The 18,164-nt window shown below is 34.9% G+C and overlaps 1 protein-coding gene across 2 annotated transcripts in view; it reads right to left on the reverse strand.

Annotated features, from left to right (window-relative positions):
- The window catches only part of TSPAN7 (tetraspanin 7), a 102,300-nt gene that overhangs the window by 26,245 nt on the left and 57,891 nt on the right, over positions 1 to 18,164 (reverse strand). For both annotated transcript variants that reach the window (XM_074300837.1, XM_074300838.1), the window contains exons 2-4: positions 5,995 to 6,183; positions 3,109 to 3,183; positions 1,082 to 1,177 (exon numbers count right to left, since the gene is read on the reverse strand). In XM_074300837.1, coding sequence (XP_074156938.1) covers positions 1,082 to 1,177; positions 3,109 to 3,183; positions 5,995 to 6,183 — 360 coding nt within the window. The remainder of the gene's footprint in view (positions 1 to 1,081; positions 1,178 to 3,108; positions 3,184 to 5,994; positions 6,184 to 18,164) is intronic.

The raw sequence follows: 18,164 nt of genomic DNA on the forward strand, positions 1-18,164 counted from the left end.
ATTCAGATCCCAGATCTCAACAACTCAAAAGAATTTCACTTACACAATAAAAGCTACAACAAGCTTGACTCCATTCCTTTCCATCTTCTCTAGCAGACTAATTTCAAAATTACATTCCCTCTCTTTACTTTTCAATATCTGCCTTATTTACTGATTTTTTTGGTGTTTCAAATATGAGCAAATCTTCTCAATTCTTAATTCACTGGATTAATTCACCAATCCCTTAAAATAATCACCCCACCTCCCTTTCTCAACAAAACTCTTAGGAAAAAGTCATTTCATTCATTTTCTTTCACTTACTTCTTAACCCTTTGACTTCTGGTTTTTAATCTCATCATTCAACTGAAACTGTTCTCTCTAAAATTACCAATTACTTTTTAAGTGACAAAGCTGATAGTCTTTTTTCTGTACTTATCCTTCTGAACCTGTTGCCTCCACTGACCTTCTAAAAGTTCTCTTCTAAATGAGATTTCATAATATGATTCTGTCTTGATTTTCCTCTTACATATCGATTCAATGTTTCTTAGCCTTCTTAATTAGAATACCATGCAGATTATATCCCTAACTTTGGGTACACCGAAAGTTTTATTTTTTTATTCCCTTGATGAACTTAAAAGACCCCATGTATTTAATTATCACCTTAACTCACATCACCTTTAGATCAACAAAGCTAGCCTCAGAAACTCTTCTGAGCTCTAATCCACATTTTACCACCTGCCTATTGGACATGTCATCTTTCTAGTGGACACAATTCTGCTGTTATTAAGACATGTATTCAGTAAAGAAATGTGTTTTGTTACTAAGGCATGTGATCCAGGAGAGATTTGGTTTTTTCTGTGAAGTTCTTAGTCTCTGGATAAATTGTTAAAAGCCAATCTATAGGTAACTGAGCTCAGGGATACTATTTTATCTCTCAAGCAATGACATGATCAAAAAATAAAAATAATAATAGTAACTCTTCACCCTGGGGAAGGCTATAAAATTAATGATAGTTGCACATCACAAACCATAAACTGCAATTGATGAATGACTTTGCTGAGAGTTCTCTCCTTAACTGCCTATCTTGACATTTTAAACTTACACTCTCCTGCACATCATCCACTGCACGGCTTCTCTCATCATTCCCATTGTAGTTCTGCATGGCTTCAGTGTAGGTCCTAAGGAAGGTGTCCTTGATCTAAGAAAGAATAGCAGACAGTCAAAATGAGGTCATTTCACCATTTGAAAAGCTCAGTCAACAACAACAACAAAAAGGTTTGGTAAATCAGGCACTATGCTAAGTGCTGGGAATGCTAAGAAAAGCAAATTCATGTTAACACACTAGTTTTCATTTTTAGATAACTCTGGGAAACCTGCCAGTGAATTACAACTCATAGGAATTAGAGCTAAGGAGGACAACTCTTAAAGCTCAAGGGATATTCAGAGATCACTCAGTCCAATCTCCTCATCTCTACAGGAAGAAATGAAGGCTTAGAAAAATGTTCCTTAAAGTCTTACAACAAGAGGAGCTTTTTTGTTTTTATATATGTACATATACATATATTTTAAAAAAACAAGACTGAAGACTGACTTTTCTTCATGAGTTGCTTAAGTATTAATATCGGAACTGACAATATAAATGGTAAGTTGGCTCCAGAATTAAACAGGAGGAGGAGAGAGTAGTTTGGATTATCTTCAGGAATTTGAAAAGCACATTTAAATACACCAAGCTTCTTCTAAAAACAAAAATCCATAGTTTTAATACAAAAATTCTACTGGCATTATTGTTTGACTGTGAGACATGCAACACAACAGTCTTTTAAGAATTGAAGATGAATAAAAGAGAGAGAAGTGCTGGGGTGAAGAGCCATCAAGCAGCATGATACACATAATCAAGGAATAACTTCAAAGAAAAAGAGAAATAAAAAATGTCAAGAGGGAATGTACATAAAGAGAGGCTGGAGCTGATGATCTAGTTAAGGTGAAAGATGGTAGGTGGACAGTCCTGTTATCTTTGTGATGGTGGGAGGTGAGGAAGATTCACAGTATCCTGGGTAAGGACAAGAAGAGTCTTTCAGATAGGCAGCCATGCACAAGTTGAAATTTGCTTCAATGAAGGGGATAGCCAAACTTATGAAATCAGAAATTTATTTAAGCATTTGAAAAGCGTGACTTAGGGGAGGTTAATGATGAGCATAGTGAACTGACTGGAAAAAAAAATCCATTCCTGAAACACTACCTCTTATCACCTGCTTGGGAATACTAGGGCCATGGTTCTGTCATTTGTTTGTGAAAAGGTATTTAATGGAGTGGAAGCAGGGGACTGTCAGAGATGCATAGTATTTAGGAAAAGGAAACTCTGTGGTTGAAAAGTTGAAACAAGATAAAGAGAATACTATGTTCTGAGTCAGTGACTAATTAGCTTCTCTACACATCTGATTTGGATTTGTGCTCTTTACCATGGTTTCACTCACTCTCACTCCAAGTAGAATTCTAATGAAAAGGTCATTTTAGGAGATATTAAAACCAGCTGTAGAAATTCCCATTGCTTCTCAGGAAGGAAAAAAAAAGAACTGACAAGCTCCACTGACCAACATTTGCTTAAGAAAAAAAATGGAGAAAGCATTTCTTTTAATCCTCCTCTCTGAATTTTTTAAATAATCTAATTTATTAATTTAAAAACCATAAACACACATATCTCTATGTATTTTACTGTTACTTCTGGGAAGATGTAATATTTACAATGTAGCAAAGAAATAAATTTGGTCTGGCTCTGTAGCCTTGAAAATCCTCCCTCTTATGTATGCATCATAATAAAAGAAGTATATTTCAAAAAGCATATTAATTAATGCTTTGTCACTGTAACAGGGCTAGAAAATGGCCTGTCATGATAGGACACATATAGACTGCTTAAGAGCAAATATCCAATAATTAGCCTTTGAGCTTTGGCCAAATCTGTTCTTTTGAAATCATAATTTCAGCCTGTGATGCAGCTAAAAAACTACCACCATTCAAGTAAATAAACCAAACTCAGCATTTTGTATGTGCTATGCACATTTTCAGAGATTTCAGTGAATCTTCCCTTCTAAAAATCATGTGGCTCCTGTTTCCTGATCTGAATGAACTTACCTCATGACGAAACACAAAACCTGAGATGCCAGCCACCAGCTCAGCCAGGAACACCAGGGACAAGAACATGGCATACTGAGAGGTAAAAGGGACAAAATCAAATGTGAAGAATTAAAATCAGGATACTTTTAGGAATAGAGATTTATAGCTAGAAGCTGGGCAACAAATATTGGGGTAAAAAAACTTTTAAAATACACATTTATCTTTCCTGTCCAAAAAGAAATCTCAAATATTTACTTCTATCAAGTCATAGATGGTGGTCCGACAGGGTTAGGATGATGTTCAATGGTTCTATAGTTTGCTCAATCACTATGTGGTCATTACATTGACTGTATGTCTACCTATTTGGATAGTAGGCTTAAATATTTTTGCTAGATTACTTTTGTATATGTTAATGGCATAAAATGGCATAAAATCCCCCAAATGGGATTATTCCACCTGAAACAATAATAACCATAACATGGTATTAATGATTATTAACTAGTTCATGGTCAACTCTTCTAAATACTTAGCATATCCAAGAAAATTCTTTTTGCACATCTTTATCACTGTAAATAGATCACAGACTTTACCCAATGGGTTCTTGGAAGTATCACCTCAAATGCTGCAATATTCACCTGTAAAACTTCTGCTTTGTATGTAGTGTTCACAAGCCTTTTACCAGGTTCAACTTAGGTAGCCAAAAATCCTTCCATTTGTGTCTTTGGTGCTCACAAAGGGGAGGAAAGATTAGCAAAAGAAGTATTAATCCTGGAAATTCTACCTTTTTACCCGGCACTAGCAGTGTTTATTTGTCTTCTCATCGAAGGATGTGATAACTAGGGTACCCTGGCTATTAAGAATAGGCTGATGTCAGAAGTTGAAGTTGCTGCATCAACCCACCTTACCTTCCCATCAACTTCCTTTTCCTTCAACTAGACAGCCAGTTTGCTATTTGCTACTGAATTACTGATCTGTTTGCTTATGGGATAAAATCATCAAAGGATTATATATTTATTCTGTTCAATTTGCAGGTAAGTTATTCTGCTGACTGTCCCAGCATTGGCAACATAATATTGCCAGATGAAAAAATAAACACAAGGCTGGGGGTATAAAGCTTCTTTTTCCTTTTTTTCCCACTATTTAAAATTTTTTTCCTTAGAATAATAAAGAGCTGAAAGGGTCCTTAGAGATCTGGTATATCTCCTGTCATTTTATAGAAGAAAAAAATAAAACCCAGGGAGATGTATGACTTGTCCAAGGGTACAGGCAGAGCTGAGACAACACCCCATTTCTTTTTACTGCTCTTCTTAATTGCTCCTAGATACTTTTATCCTGTAGTCCTATGGGTCTAGAGGAGTACCCAGGAGTTTTGCAGTCTGGGCAGAGGCCACATTTTACATTTCTGTGTCTATGCTGTGCTGATATCAGGCTTAAGTTCTTTTACCAGGTCAGTAACTATTGCTTTGAAAATAGTTGTCTCTCCTCCTTGCCCAAGGTCAACCCTCCCCCACTATTCAGACATATTAAAATGAAAAATAAACTCATTTTTGAGAAGCCCTGGATGGATAAGCCCAACTCCCAGTACTTGGTGCATTCTAAGCAGCACACACCAGTACAGGTACATGCCCTCATATGTGGGGAAGGCAGGGACATTTGTACATTTTATACATTTTACTTCTAGAGGAAAAACAGGGAAAGGCTGATAAGGTCCTGCTGCCCCCTCCCAATGGAGGCTGACAAAGAGACCAATTAATCACAATTGTCAAAGTTGTTTCTTTGACGTGAACTAGACACAGAACAAATTCTGTCACAGGTAACAGTGACTATTGAGTCATTACCTCCCAGGGCTAAGCTAAACCACATAGGGTGGAGTGAAAGACTTGCTGCCCTACCCATTCGCTGGGTGGCACATTTTACAGGTCCTAGTTAATGAAATTTGACATTAAGTGGGGACCTGACTGCCTTTCATTTACAAAATTACTACAGTAATTCTCAGAAATGAAAAGTGTTCTAAAAGGCATTTTCAGCACAAAATGTAGACACATGGCTAGCCAAAACACTAATAATCCAGCAGCATCCCAACCCCAAAATTCCAGCCCTTCTTTCTGCTTGCTAATGTAAATGAAGTGTAAAAGGGTATACTTTTAACTTTGGTCCTAACAGCTGGCATCTTATGACTGCAGCAAGAAACGAAATAACTCAACTGACAAAGGAAAAGTGTCTAGTGCCTCAGAACATTCACATTTTATCTCCCATTGACCATTTTCCCTCTTCTCTTTCACATTTCTCTAAATATTGGGTTACTCAGGGAGAAGAACACAACAGCTTTTAAGGGACAAAAAGCACAGCCGTAATTCTAGACCAAGATAAAGCAACCTGACATTGTGCAAACTTTCGGCTAAGCTGTGCTCTGTGACACAGCTGGATCTTGTGGCTAGACAGTATTGATTTAGTAGCAGGGTGAACAGCCAAATGCAGCCACAGTTGAGACGAGAAAATGATTTCCCAAAAGGGAACAAGCCAAATGGAAGCCTGCTGGTCATGCTCCTGAGTTACTTGGTAAAAATGTATATTGCAGCTGAAGGAAGTTTCTAGCATAGCATGTAAAGCTGGCATCAGGGCATTTTAGCATGAGGTTATAAAGGTTATCTTTACATTTCCTAGCAACAGCTTGTGCCAGCCAGCCCCACATCCACTGTTGTTTTAGCACTCTTTTTTGTGTTAATTAGTTTGGTTAAAACTGATTTTTGCTTTGTTTTTAGCAAGGTACTAACAGCTAAATAAGTCTATATTGAGACCTTTCTTGCCTAAGGAAGCACCATTTCTCATCGGTATGACTTAAAAAAAAAAAAATCACAGTATAAGCAATTCCAATATCACACCACATTACACTGACACACTCACCAGTTTTAACATCCATGGGCTTCCACGACATGTGGCAAAGCATCCAAACAGGCCAAAAACCACAATGGTGGTACCAGTCCCAATGAGCACATAGGGGGCATTGGTGGAGTTCTCTGCAATAAGAGAAATGTATGTGCCCAGAGTAAGCTTTCCCCAGACTCCAACTGCCAGGAGAATAACACCAGTAATCTGAAAGAGAGGAAGAGGGAAGAAAAAGTGAAGTATTTAATTAGGAGAAATAGGACTAATAGAAAATAACCAATTTTTGAAATTTAAGTCAAGGTGTCTACAGCCATGATGACTATGATTCCAGAATCTTAAGTCATAATGTGCTAAGGTTTTATAACAAAAAAATTTTTTTTAACGTAACTCTTTCATATCCAATACCAAACCACGATACACGAAATTGAGGATGGTTATCTAATAATTAACATAAAGAGGTGTTTCAGTTCTTAGTTTTACAAAATACATGTAGGAATTACAACAAGCCAAAATCTCAGAATTTCAAATGTGACCAAAGATAGTAGCTGTTAGACCACTTAACCCTTCCTGCCTCAGTTTCCTCATTTGTAAAATGATCTAGAGAAGGAAATGGCTAACACTCCAGTATTTTTGCCAAGAAAGCCCAAATGATGTCACAAAGAGCCAGATACAACTGAGAAAATTAGCGAACAACATGACATCTTGGGTAAGTCACTTAGGCTTACTAAGCCTCTTTTCTCAACTATAAAACAAGGCCAAAGATAACAACCCCCTGAACTATTGTGAAGGAAATTTATTTCAATGATTATATAAATCCAAGCTAAGTATTGTTACTATTTGGAGAAAAGGATGACTGATTTCCTCTTTTAGGCTATGTCTTATTAGTAAAATTATCATTATATTAAAAATTTCTATATAAAAGAGTATTTCCAAACCCTATTGATAAACCACTTGGGGGAGGGTGTTCTATTTTCCTAAGCAATATTCAATACTATAAAATTCAAGGACAATAGTAGAACTTGAATAGTCCTCCTGGACTAGGTGTAATTGTAGTTGCCCAGATCCCAAAACTGGATCACCAAATGTGGTCCAGGGAGTGCACCTAAATTCTAGAATTTAGCAATACATATGCTGTTCTTCAAGTCTACTTCTCTTTTATTAAGAGATAATAATATATACTCAAGAAGGGTTGTAATGTAATTGAGGAAAAAGTAAAAGAAACTACTTGGCATTTTAAAAAACAGAACTAAACACATAAAGCTTGTAGCTGGTGGTGATCTGCTATTATTGATAGCAAAACAGGCATTGGAAAGAAGTCAGATGACACGTTCAATGTTCTCTGCTGACATCTGGTGGATAAGTAGTAAACATTTCTATTTCTTTCTCTATATTCCCCTATTTATACCTAATTATTGAAGGAGAATATAAAATGTTACCTCATCTCATATATAGGTGTTTAAATAACTTTGGAGTTAGTATGAAGGTGAGGGATCCTAGATAGGAAAGAATAGTGCTATGTATGTGTGTATATGAACACATCTCTGTGTATTTGTATATATCTAAACTTTTGATTTCAATGAATAACTCTAAAACCAGATCATCCAATCATCCAGAGCAATCAAGAAAACTTGCTATATGATATAGTAACTTAACATTTGGCAATTCAGAAATACACCCTACACACCAAGGTAATTCTGTGGACAAAGCACATTTTGATCTTACATGGCATTTGACAAAATCTCTCACAATATCCTTGTGAACAAGATGGAGAGTTAACTAATCAACCCATTAAGTACTTAACTGTGTGCCATAAACTGCTGATGCTGAGGACATAAAGACAAAAAATAAAACAGAAATATGTCCATATATAAAGATACAGAATGCAAACAAAAGAAATAGAAGTGAGTTTAATTGTAATTGTAGAAGAATCAGAAAAATCTTCATGTAGAAGGTAGTTCTTGCAGACAATGATGGATTTTGCAAGGCAAAGATGAGGAGGGAGTGTATTCTAGACAACTGATATGGCCATTGCAAAAACATGGAGAGAGGAGATGAATTTCACTACATGTACATGAGAAACAAAAAGAACTTCAGGTAGCCTACACAATAGAATGTAGGAAAAGAAGTGTATGAGATTAGAAGGATGGATTCACATCCAAATTATGAAGGGCTTTAAAAGATAAACAGATGAGTTTTTATTGTATCCTACAAGCAAGAACCACTAGGATTTACTGAGTAGGCAAGTGACATGATTTGATCTGCCTTTAATAAAAATCATTTTGGTAATTTTGTAGAGTGAACAGATTACAGTAGGAAGAGATTTGAGACACAGACACAGGTTGTTGCAATAATCTAGGAGAGAGGTGATAAAGACCTAAATTAAGATTGTGGTTGTATGAACAGAAAGAAAGGGACTAGATAAGAGATGCTGTGTAAACAGAAATGGCAAGTTCTAAAACCTGGATATTGGGGTAAGGGAAAATAAGGAGATGGAGGTGCTGTTAGGTTTCAGTGAATTTGGGATCACTTAATTCAAATGGTTCTAAAAATTAACACTTTAACTGATATCAACATAAAGGTAGGTTGCTGGTGAAGTACTTCAGGTGCTTGTCCTAGGCCCTGTACTGTTATATATTGTGTTTTCAGATGACAAGAGAGGCATGGTGTACAAGCTGTTAATTGAGGGAATTAACAATTTTTCTCTGCCCTATTTAAATCAGATAAATCTGGAATACTATGTTTGGCTCTGAAAATCACATTTTCAGAAAGACAATGACAAAATGAAGCAGGTTGTAATGATCAGTTGAAGGAACTGGGGATATTGAAGGTGGATATGAGAATATAAGGGGGACACACAATAACAATCTTCAAAAATGTGAAGGCTTATTATATGGAGAAAGATTATACTTGTTCTCCCTGGCCTCTATGGCTGAAAGCCCTAAAGACAGTTATTAGAAAAATACAGGTTGAATGTAAGGAAAACATTTCTTGGCAATTAGGTAAGCCAGAAAATAGAACATTCTTTCTCACTGGACATCTTCAATAAGAGAATGGACAAATGCTTTGGGAGGTAAAAAAAAAGATGTTAAGGGAGGCATTCATATTGAGGTGGAAGTTGGTCTTTCATCTCAAACTCTGTAAAGTTAACATTTCTGCCCCAAACTTGGGAAAAATGGAGAATAATGTAAGCTATAATTTATACTAATATCTACAATAATTGTTATGATATCAATGTATGAAATTTATATATGTCAATGAACTTATATACATAATGTCCTATATGCAAAACTACATTAAGACTTATGGGATGTCTTGAATTGTGCTGGGAATCATCTTCATGGAGAGGCTAATTAAACTTATGGGAGATGATGACATCAACAAGTGAGATAGTATCCAGGAAAAAGAAAGCCCAAACCAGAGCCTTAGGGAAAATACCCATACATAGTCAGTGGGCATGATTTCAATAAAGATTCAGCAAGGAGATTCAGGAAGAATCATACAGTTTAAGTTGAACCAGGAGAGAACAGTGTCATAAAACTCTGAAGAGGAGAGAATATTTAGGAAGAAAATGTGATTAACAGTCAAAATGCTTCAGAATTCAAGAAGGATGAGAACTGGAAAAAAGGTTGTGTGATTTAATAATTAAAGAAATATGTGATATGTTTGGAGAGCAAGTTTCAGTTGAATCATGAGGTGAGAAGCCATATTATAAAGTGTATTGAGGAGAGTGAGTGAAGATGAAGTGAAGCCACCTAATATATTGGTTTTCTCAAGGAGTATGTCAAGAAGGGAAGAAAATATGTAGGATAGTAGGTAGTGGAGATATTTAGATCACATAGAACATATGTGTAGGCAGCAGAGAAAGCAATAGTAGATAAAGATGGAAGAAAGACAAATTAAGGATAACAATGGGGGCAATCTGCTAGAGATTGTATCCTACAAGCTAGAGAAGATGGTAAGGGACAGGTTTGCCTTGGCAAGAAGTGCCACCTTTTCTTGCAAGATGGAATTGAGGAAAAATAGTGGGAAGAGATATATGAGTAATATGTGATGGAGGGGAGCTGTTAGGAAGGACCTAAAATTTTTTAGAAAAATCTGAGAAGTCCTCAACTAAAAAGGTAGGGGATTAAAAAAAAGGAAATAGGCACTATAAAAGTCTTGTAGAGAGAAGAAAAGTTATAAATTAGCCACAGTCATTTTTGAATCACCCTCAACAACATTCTTCCCAATTCTTAGATCTAAGCTAGTTTTTAGCATGTTTCAAAGTCTAAAATGAGATTACAACATTTGATCTTTCAATCTCGGCTCCCTTCCCCCCAAACCTTTCTCCCAGCTCAAAACCCAAGAATGGAGTCAATCTTGTAATTTGTGTGTAAATTTTTCTTTCTCCCTTTCCTCATCTGCAATACAGCCATTTTCTTAAGGAGAATATTTTCTGCTTTTGGGAATCCCAAGATCTATACCATAAGGCCATGAATTTAAAATGGGCGTTTCTGCTTTCTTACTAGGATAAGCTTTCTAACTTCCTGAAATAACTTGTTTCTGGAAGTTAAAAGAGACACTTATTTCTCAAATAAGTCAGTATATTTTATTTTAATGACTATAACTATTTTTTCTTCCTTAAGAAAAAAAATTACTTTTGCTTCCAATCAGAGAAAACACAGTGGCTTCAGAAAAAGACATAGCAGAGGTATAAGGCAAAACCACAGTACAGGGCCTGGTGCAAATACTACCACCTTTCAACCTCTAGGTCAGCCACAAGTCACCACATCTAACATAACATCCATCAGCAGCAGTGATTAAGGTTTACCACCTCTTAGAATCAAAGCACTGGGATTTGAGGAGTCTAGAGATCACAATTTAACCATCTAACTCTTTAGTACATGGGTTCCTAAATTTGTATATATTACGGTCTCTTTGGCAATCTGATGAAACCTAAATACTTCCATAGCTTATTTCCTAAAATGTCAATTGAAGGAAATTCTTAATTTCAGATAGAGATTTAGGAAGACAAAGATGCTATTTTTTTTCTCATATAAGTTTATAGACTCAATCTAGTACATGTTTCAGCATTTACATATGCATTTATATAGGATCAAAGAATTTGGTTCTGAAGTGATCTGGGAGATAAGAAAACTGAAATCTGGAGAAACTATCCAATGTCAAGCAGATAGTCAAAACCTATCACTCTTTCCACTAATACACATTTTCTATTTATATTACCAGCTCAAAATTTATGAGCACTAAGTCACTTATGGCTATTGTAAATGTAAGCTGAATGATCAAGATGAATTTTATAAAAAGGAAAGTATTCCTCTAAAGAAACATCAAGAATTGGGAATGTTTGTGTACTCTTAATAAGCTAACTCAATTTTGAGCAAGAGGGATCATTGGAAAAGCTTCTTGACAAAGATTTTTTTTCTGGTCTCTATTCCCTGTAGAATAAAAAATAAATTCTTGTGTGATTATTGATGCTATCCCTGGTAGTAATTTCTCTGGAGGAGAGATTATCCACAGAGAGAAGAACAAAAGGTTAAAGGTTAGTCTTGGGGAATGCCCACCTTTAGGGTTTGGGAGAAGAAAGGAGGCAGAACTCTCAAGAGGGTTGGAGGAAAACCGAGCTAGAACAACCAAAAAAAAAGCCAGAAAAGGAAAGGAGTGCTTCAGGAGGGATAGTCAGTAGTCAGTAGAAAATGTGGATCAAGTGTACAGTTTAGTGATTAAAACAGTGTCAGTATGACAGAAAACACAATCTTGCTTCAGTGGCATCATGATCCTTTCCAAATAAACTAGCCTGGACATGCCCCTTTTTAATTAATTACCTTCATATTTCTGTAAAGCCTCATTTAATTATAGTTTGTATTTAAAGTATTACTTTACTAAAGAAGTGTTGGAGTCACTTTCAGTGGGCAAAAATACAGAAATTAGCACAAAACAAGAGTTCTGGTTTTCCACCTAGATTTTAAAGGAGAACCTTCTGCAATGAGATATTTAGATTATATATTAAATAGTTATAAGGATTTCAAAAAAATCATACATATGAGCTGCTAGGGGTTTATAATTCTGGATCTGACAGTTCATTGATTCATTATACTTAATTTCTCTATTTATGAAGTAAAATAAATGATAATTTCATAGTAAACTAGATTCCTTTATTCCTCACTAGCTTTAAGACTTCACTAAGTGATCAAAAGCAAATCAATTGATTGATTTCCTCATCTGTACTTTGATTCCAAATGAATAGACTGGAGGAAATTATGTCTGAGATAATTTCCATCTTCTAATATGCTATGATTTTGTGGAAATTATCATATAATGACCATGATCAAAAGGAGATGTGAAGACCTACAGTTAGATATCTATTCTATACTAAGCATTTTTTAAAAATATTTTATTTTTCTCAGTTACATATAAAACTTTTTTTATATTTGTTTTTAAAACTTTAAGTTCCAGATTCTTTCCTTTTTTCTTCCTCAACCACATCCTAACTCTGAGAAGGTACATGGAAAGTTATGAAAAACATTTCTATGAAAGTCATGTTGCCAAAGAAAACAGAGATCGCCCCAACCTCCCCCAAAAAAGAAACCCTCAAGAAAAAATAAAGGAAAAAAAAAAGGATGCTTCAATCTATATTCAACACAATCAGTTCTTTCTCTGGGTATAGATAGCATTTTTCATCCTAAGTCCTTTAGAGCAGTCTTGGATCATTGCATTGCTAAGAATAGCAGTCATTTGATCATCCCACAACATTACTATTATGCTATACACAGTATATTCACTTTGCATAAGCTCAAGGCCTTTCCAGGTTTTTCTGAGAGCATTCTTCACATCATTTTTGAGAGAACAATGGTATTCCATTATAATCATATAGCACAATTATTCAGCCATTCCCCCACTGATGGGCACTCTTTCAATTTCCAATTATTTGCCCTAAGAACTAATATAAATATTTTTGTAAATATATAGGTCCTTTTCCTTTATTAAAAAAAATGTCTTTCAGATTACATGCCTAATAGTGGTATTGTTAGGTCAAAGGACATGTATGACTTTATGGCCCTTTGGTATGTTAAGCTTTCACTCCTGGGAAAGCTTTTAATCTCTGATATGGGAGTAGGTGTATGCTTTAAGCACACAGGTAAGTGGGTCCCAAACCACAAAATGCATGCTGAGTCCATTTTTTGTATGTATTTTTATATTCTGATATTTGTTGAAGCTATTAACTCAATTAGTTTCTTTACTGAATTCTTAGTATTTTTCTAAGTAAAACATGTCATCAACAAAGAAAATCATTCATTTCCTCTATCTTTACATATTTCATTTCTCTTGTGTCATTGACATTGTTAGCATTTTTATGTAGAATGAATATAAAATATAGAATTTCTATATTTTCTATTCTATATTCTATAATTTTTCTATATTTTCATATTTATACTTTATATAAAGCATAGAATTTGAACAAATGTGTGAAATAATTGAGGGACTGGGGTAAGACCGCTTTATGTCTATATTTATTCAGAAGGCTTCTGGTATATCTCAATTACATATAATGTTTGCTTTGGGTATTAGTTAGATAATTTTTATTGTACTAAAAAAAAAGATTCCTCATGTTTGTGCTTGGTAAAATTTTTCATACAAATGGCCTGAAAGGCAACATAGTAGGCAGTCCACTGGATTTGGTTTCAGGAAGACCTAAGTTTGAATCATGTCTCAGATTACTAGCTGTGATTCTGGGCAAATCATTTAACTTCTCCAAGTTTGTTTCCTTTTCTATAAAATGGGGTTTGATATCATCTACCTTATAGGGTAGGTGTGAGGATCAAATCAGATAACACATGATAACTTCTTTGTAAACCTTAAAGAACTATATAAGTTGCAAACTGATGGTGACAATGATTATGATGGTGATTCATTCTATACTTTGTCAAAGGCTTTTTTTTGTCTGCTTTTTTTTTTTAATTAAAACACATAGTTTGGAAGGTTATTGTCTTTAATATGATTACATTGATTGTTTTCCTAATTTTGAATCATCCTCGCATTCTTGGTATAAATTCCACTTAGTTATACAATTAGTGATTTCTTAGATAAACTGCTATAGTCTGACAGGATTTTACTTAACATTTTGGAATCAATATATATTTCTTCTTTGCTTTATAGTTCTATGAGTTAGGTATTAGGGCTATATATGTGTAATAAAATGTGTAATAAAAATAGTGTGATTTTCAATTTTGTCTGAAAATAATCTGTAGCATTCAGAATTCTCTTGCAAATACATCAAGACAGGAATTTTTTTCCTTTGGTAGTAGTCCTTCATAACTCTATTTCCTTTTCTGAGATTGGATTACTTAAGAATGTCAATTTGGTGTTCAGTTAGTTTGGGCATTTTATATTTTCTAAAGTGTCTTTGGAATTCTTCAAAAAGTAATTGAAAGAGCTCTAGCTCTGATATTTAAAACATCCTTAATCCTTTATTCCTAAATTCCAAATTGACATCTATGCTGCTTTTTTAATCTGCCCAGGAAAAATCATAATCATGACCTAAGGACTAGTAACCTTAATTGAGTTGACACCTATCAATATTTCATAGAGAAGTTCTGGAAATAAACAGATTTTCCTGTGCTCTCCCATGATTTGCTCACTTGAAAACTAACACACATCCTGAACTTACTGCATCAAGCAGCTCTTTATACTAGTGAAATACGATATGTATCAAAGACACTTTCAAGGGACTAGAGTAAGTAAATGTTCTTGAACAAGATCAAATTCCATTTTCTGACACAGGAGGGCTCTGGTGGCCATATACTCACAATCATTATTTTTCAGCATTACAGTGGTGACCTACCTCTTATTAAGGATAGAAAGAGGGGTGGGGAAGAGGGAAACACCATCTATATATTTCAACCAAAATTATCATGAGAAACAGATTGTGTGCAATCACACATTTCTCACCATAAAATTAATATGCAAGGAAGAGAATCTTTTCCTTTCAAAGGTATTGTTGAAACACATTAAAAGAACCTCTTACAGACAGAACCATTCCTTAATCTCAAACAGATTTTGTGGTTATAATCCTCCCTTCATTCCTTTATATAAAAGGAATAGGCTATAAAAAATCTATCGAGGGATAGATATATAAGGGCATTTAATTTTTTCCATTGTGTGGTAATATTTCTACCTCCACCTACTTTATTCATATAGAATGGCCTCATTCCTGAAGATCTCATGCCCATCTTTACCTACTCCATATCTATAAGGACTTCTTTCTCCATTCTCATCTACCCAATTCTAGCCACTCTTCAAAGCTGTATTTCTAGTCTAACTTCCAGGAAGTCTCTCTCAATAATTTATGAACAACAGTGGTATCTCTCCATTTCTCTCCTTTTCCAGCCTATTTTGGCCCTTGATTGTAGTTATTTTAGTCTTTACTGTATATCCTCTTACATGTTTCATACCTTGTCTTCTCAAGCAGGTTTCAGGTTCCTGGAAAGCAGGATAACTTTGTGAAACAATTACAGCACATAGCTAGTTATACAATAGATGTTCAATGCATCCTAAAACTAAATTAGTTTAGTCTATACATTAAAATTCAATTCCTTCATAAGTAAGCTACCATTGAGGAAATTGAGGGGATGAGGACAATAAATGGTTAATTGTCAGAAGTGAGTGAACTACAAGGACTCCATCTTGTAACTCACTTCTGGTGCTACTTAATTTCTATTCAATTATGGGTCTAGCCCAATTTCTGTGTTATAAAAAAAAAAAAAAAACTTCTTTCAACTGTGGGAATTGAGAGAAGATCTTATTGTACTGAACTTAACCCTCTAGAAAACGTTCACTAAGGACCTAGGCTATGCTGCCCCCAAACCTGGTCAGATCCAAAGATTGATGCAAGGAATTTTCTCACAATTGTGCATTTCAAGCAATCCTTGTGTCTTATCTGAAAACAAGTTCCATATTAATCAATCAATTATTGCATCCATAATCCTTTGATTGTTTACAAACATTTGGGGAAGTAGAATACCACTTTTCCCCATTTGAGAGAATCACACTTATTCACTCTCCTTCTTAAATCTTTCTTCCAAGCTGAAATTAGATTACCTAATGTTGAATTGTTTCTTTTAAATTAATTGACAATTTGATTGTTTTTTAATGTATAAAAGTCTATCTTTCCTTGTCTAAGATTAAGCCAAGGAAGATGCTTGTTCCCAATACATTAGGTAATTGGCATTCATTGTTTACTAAAATAATATGCTTCTTGAAAATTCTTGTGTCCTCAGTAATTTCATCTTTCACTGCCATACTGTCTGTCTGAATTCCTAGTTAGGACTGAAACTAAACTATGAGAAATGTCATGCTCTACCCCCTTTCTATTTAATTCAATAAACTGTTAGGCACAAGAAAAACTTAGCTTTACAGAACCCTTCTAATTAGGACCACTATTAGAATATAGTTCCTTGAAAGCAATTTTAACACCTGGCCTATTTATTTCTCCAGAGCTTACTACAGTGATCTACATATAACAAAGATTTAAAAAATATTTTCCCACTCATTCCATCTATTTACAGATATGCAGAGGCTTTACAGAAGACATCTGAAAAACATTTTCCAACATGTAGTTCCTTCATAGCCCCAAGCTAGAGCTACTAGATTTTGTGGTTAATTGAAAAGAATTTTGGCTTTTCTCAAGCTCAGATTAAAACAATTTGATTGTTCTAGTGCCGTGCCTCAGTTTCCCTAAATTGTTCTGCCTCAGTTTTCCTTAATTATTCTGCCTCAATCCCCCCTGGTTGCAATCCCTTGTTCATTGTTTATTGAAATTTCCTATTCATTAGGACTGAGATTAGGACTGTGGAGATCTGGCCACTCTGGCATTCCAAAAGAATTGTAAAACTCCAGATGTCCTATCTCAGATACCTAATTGGCATCCTCTACCTCTATCTCTCCAGACTTCCTGTCTCTAGTTGAATACCTCCTTCACTCCCAATTTATCAAAATTTATGGTCCTACCCCCAACCTGTTAGAACCAGATTGATGGTCCCTTCCTGGAAATTCCTACTCACTAGTGTTCAGACTCCAGCCCTTGCCTTTGTCTCCCCTGATTGTTAAAGCTCTATAAAAATCACTGGAATCTCATATTCAATGATGAATTCTTTGAGATGAAGTCCAATTCAGCCCTGGGGGCAAAACGGATTTTGTTCTGCCCCCAGACAATCTCTCCCTCTCAGAAATTCAAATAAAATATTAAAAACTCTCTAATTTCTATCTTGCCTCAGTTTCTCTGACATTACACTATCTATTCACATTTATATGAGACTTTCCAAGTTATGAAGAATTTTTTTCCTCCCACAGAGACTCTATGAGAAAATATAGTTATTATTCCCATTTTGCAAGGTACTTTTTGGACAAAACTTCTGATACCTCTTGGGACATTTGTTCCTCTCATTTCATAGAGGAAAAAACTGAAACTCAGAGAACACTGATCATTAAAAAAAAGTCATCCTAACCTCATATCAATTACAGTTTTTTTTTTTGTTAATTTATCTGTTGTCCTTATTTACAATTACATAAGGAAAGAACTGAAAAACTTTATTACATATATGTGAAGATAGAGAGTCTGGAGAAGAATAGGGATTGCATGAAGGTAAGCAAAGCTTGATTTGCTTTGTTTTGTTTTGTTTTGTTTTAATATCATTGTACCATGTTATAAAGGAAGATGTATGGGAAGATATCTCCACCAGAAAAGGAAGATTAGAATTGCTACACAAGCCATTAAGTCTTACTAAAAAAAACAGATGGAAGAATATGAAGGGTAGTCTGCTCTTAGGAATAGATATGAAGAGATGTGTGTAGAGATGGGGTACACTCAGCTATAGTGAACTTATGTTTAGTGACAAAGCTATCAATTTCCGATAGAAAAGATCTAATTGCTTTGCTGAAATGAATCAAAAAAACCCAAAGGTAAATAAATTTTACATGCTTAATAAGCTTCCTTGATTTTTACAACAAGGAAGAGCTGTTACAGAATTTATTAAATTCTATTTCATAAAGATACTAATTACATTTTACTGACAGCTACATGAACAGAGGACAAGAACTCTTTTAAGAGGAGTTAAGAGTGGAAAAAGAATTAAACAAACTTGTTATCCACTATAGTTTATGTTGGCTGGAAGGCCAGCTAGAAGGAACGTTAG

Source organism: Sminthopsis crassicaudata, chromosome 3 (genome assembly GCF_048593235.1).
Source record: "Sminthopsis crassicaudata isolate SCR6 chromosome 3, ASM4859323v1, whole genome shotgun sequence".
Lineage (NCBI taxonomy): Eukaryota > Metazoa > Chordata > Mammalia > Dasyuromorphia > Dasyuridae > Sminthopsis > Sminthopsis crassicaudata.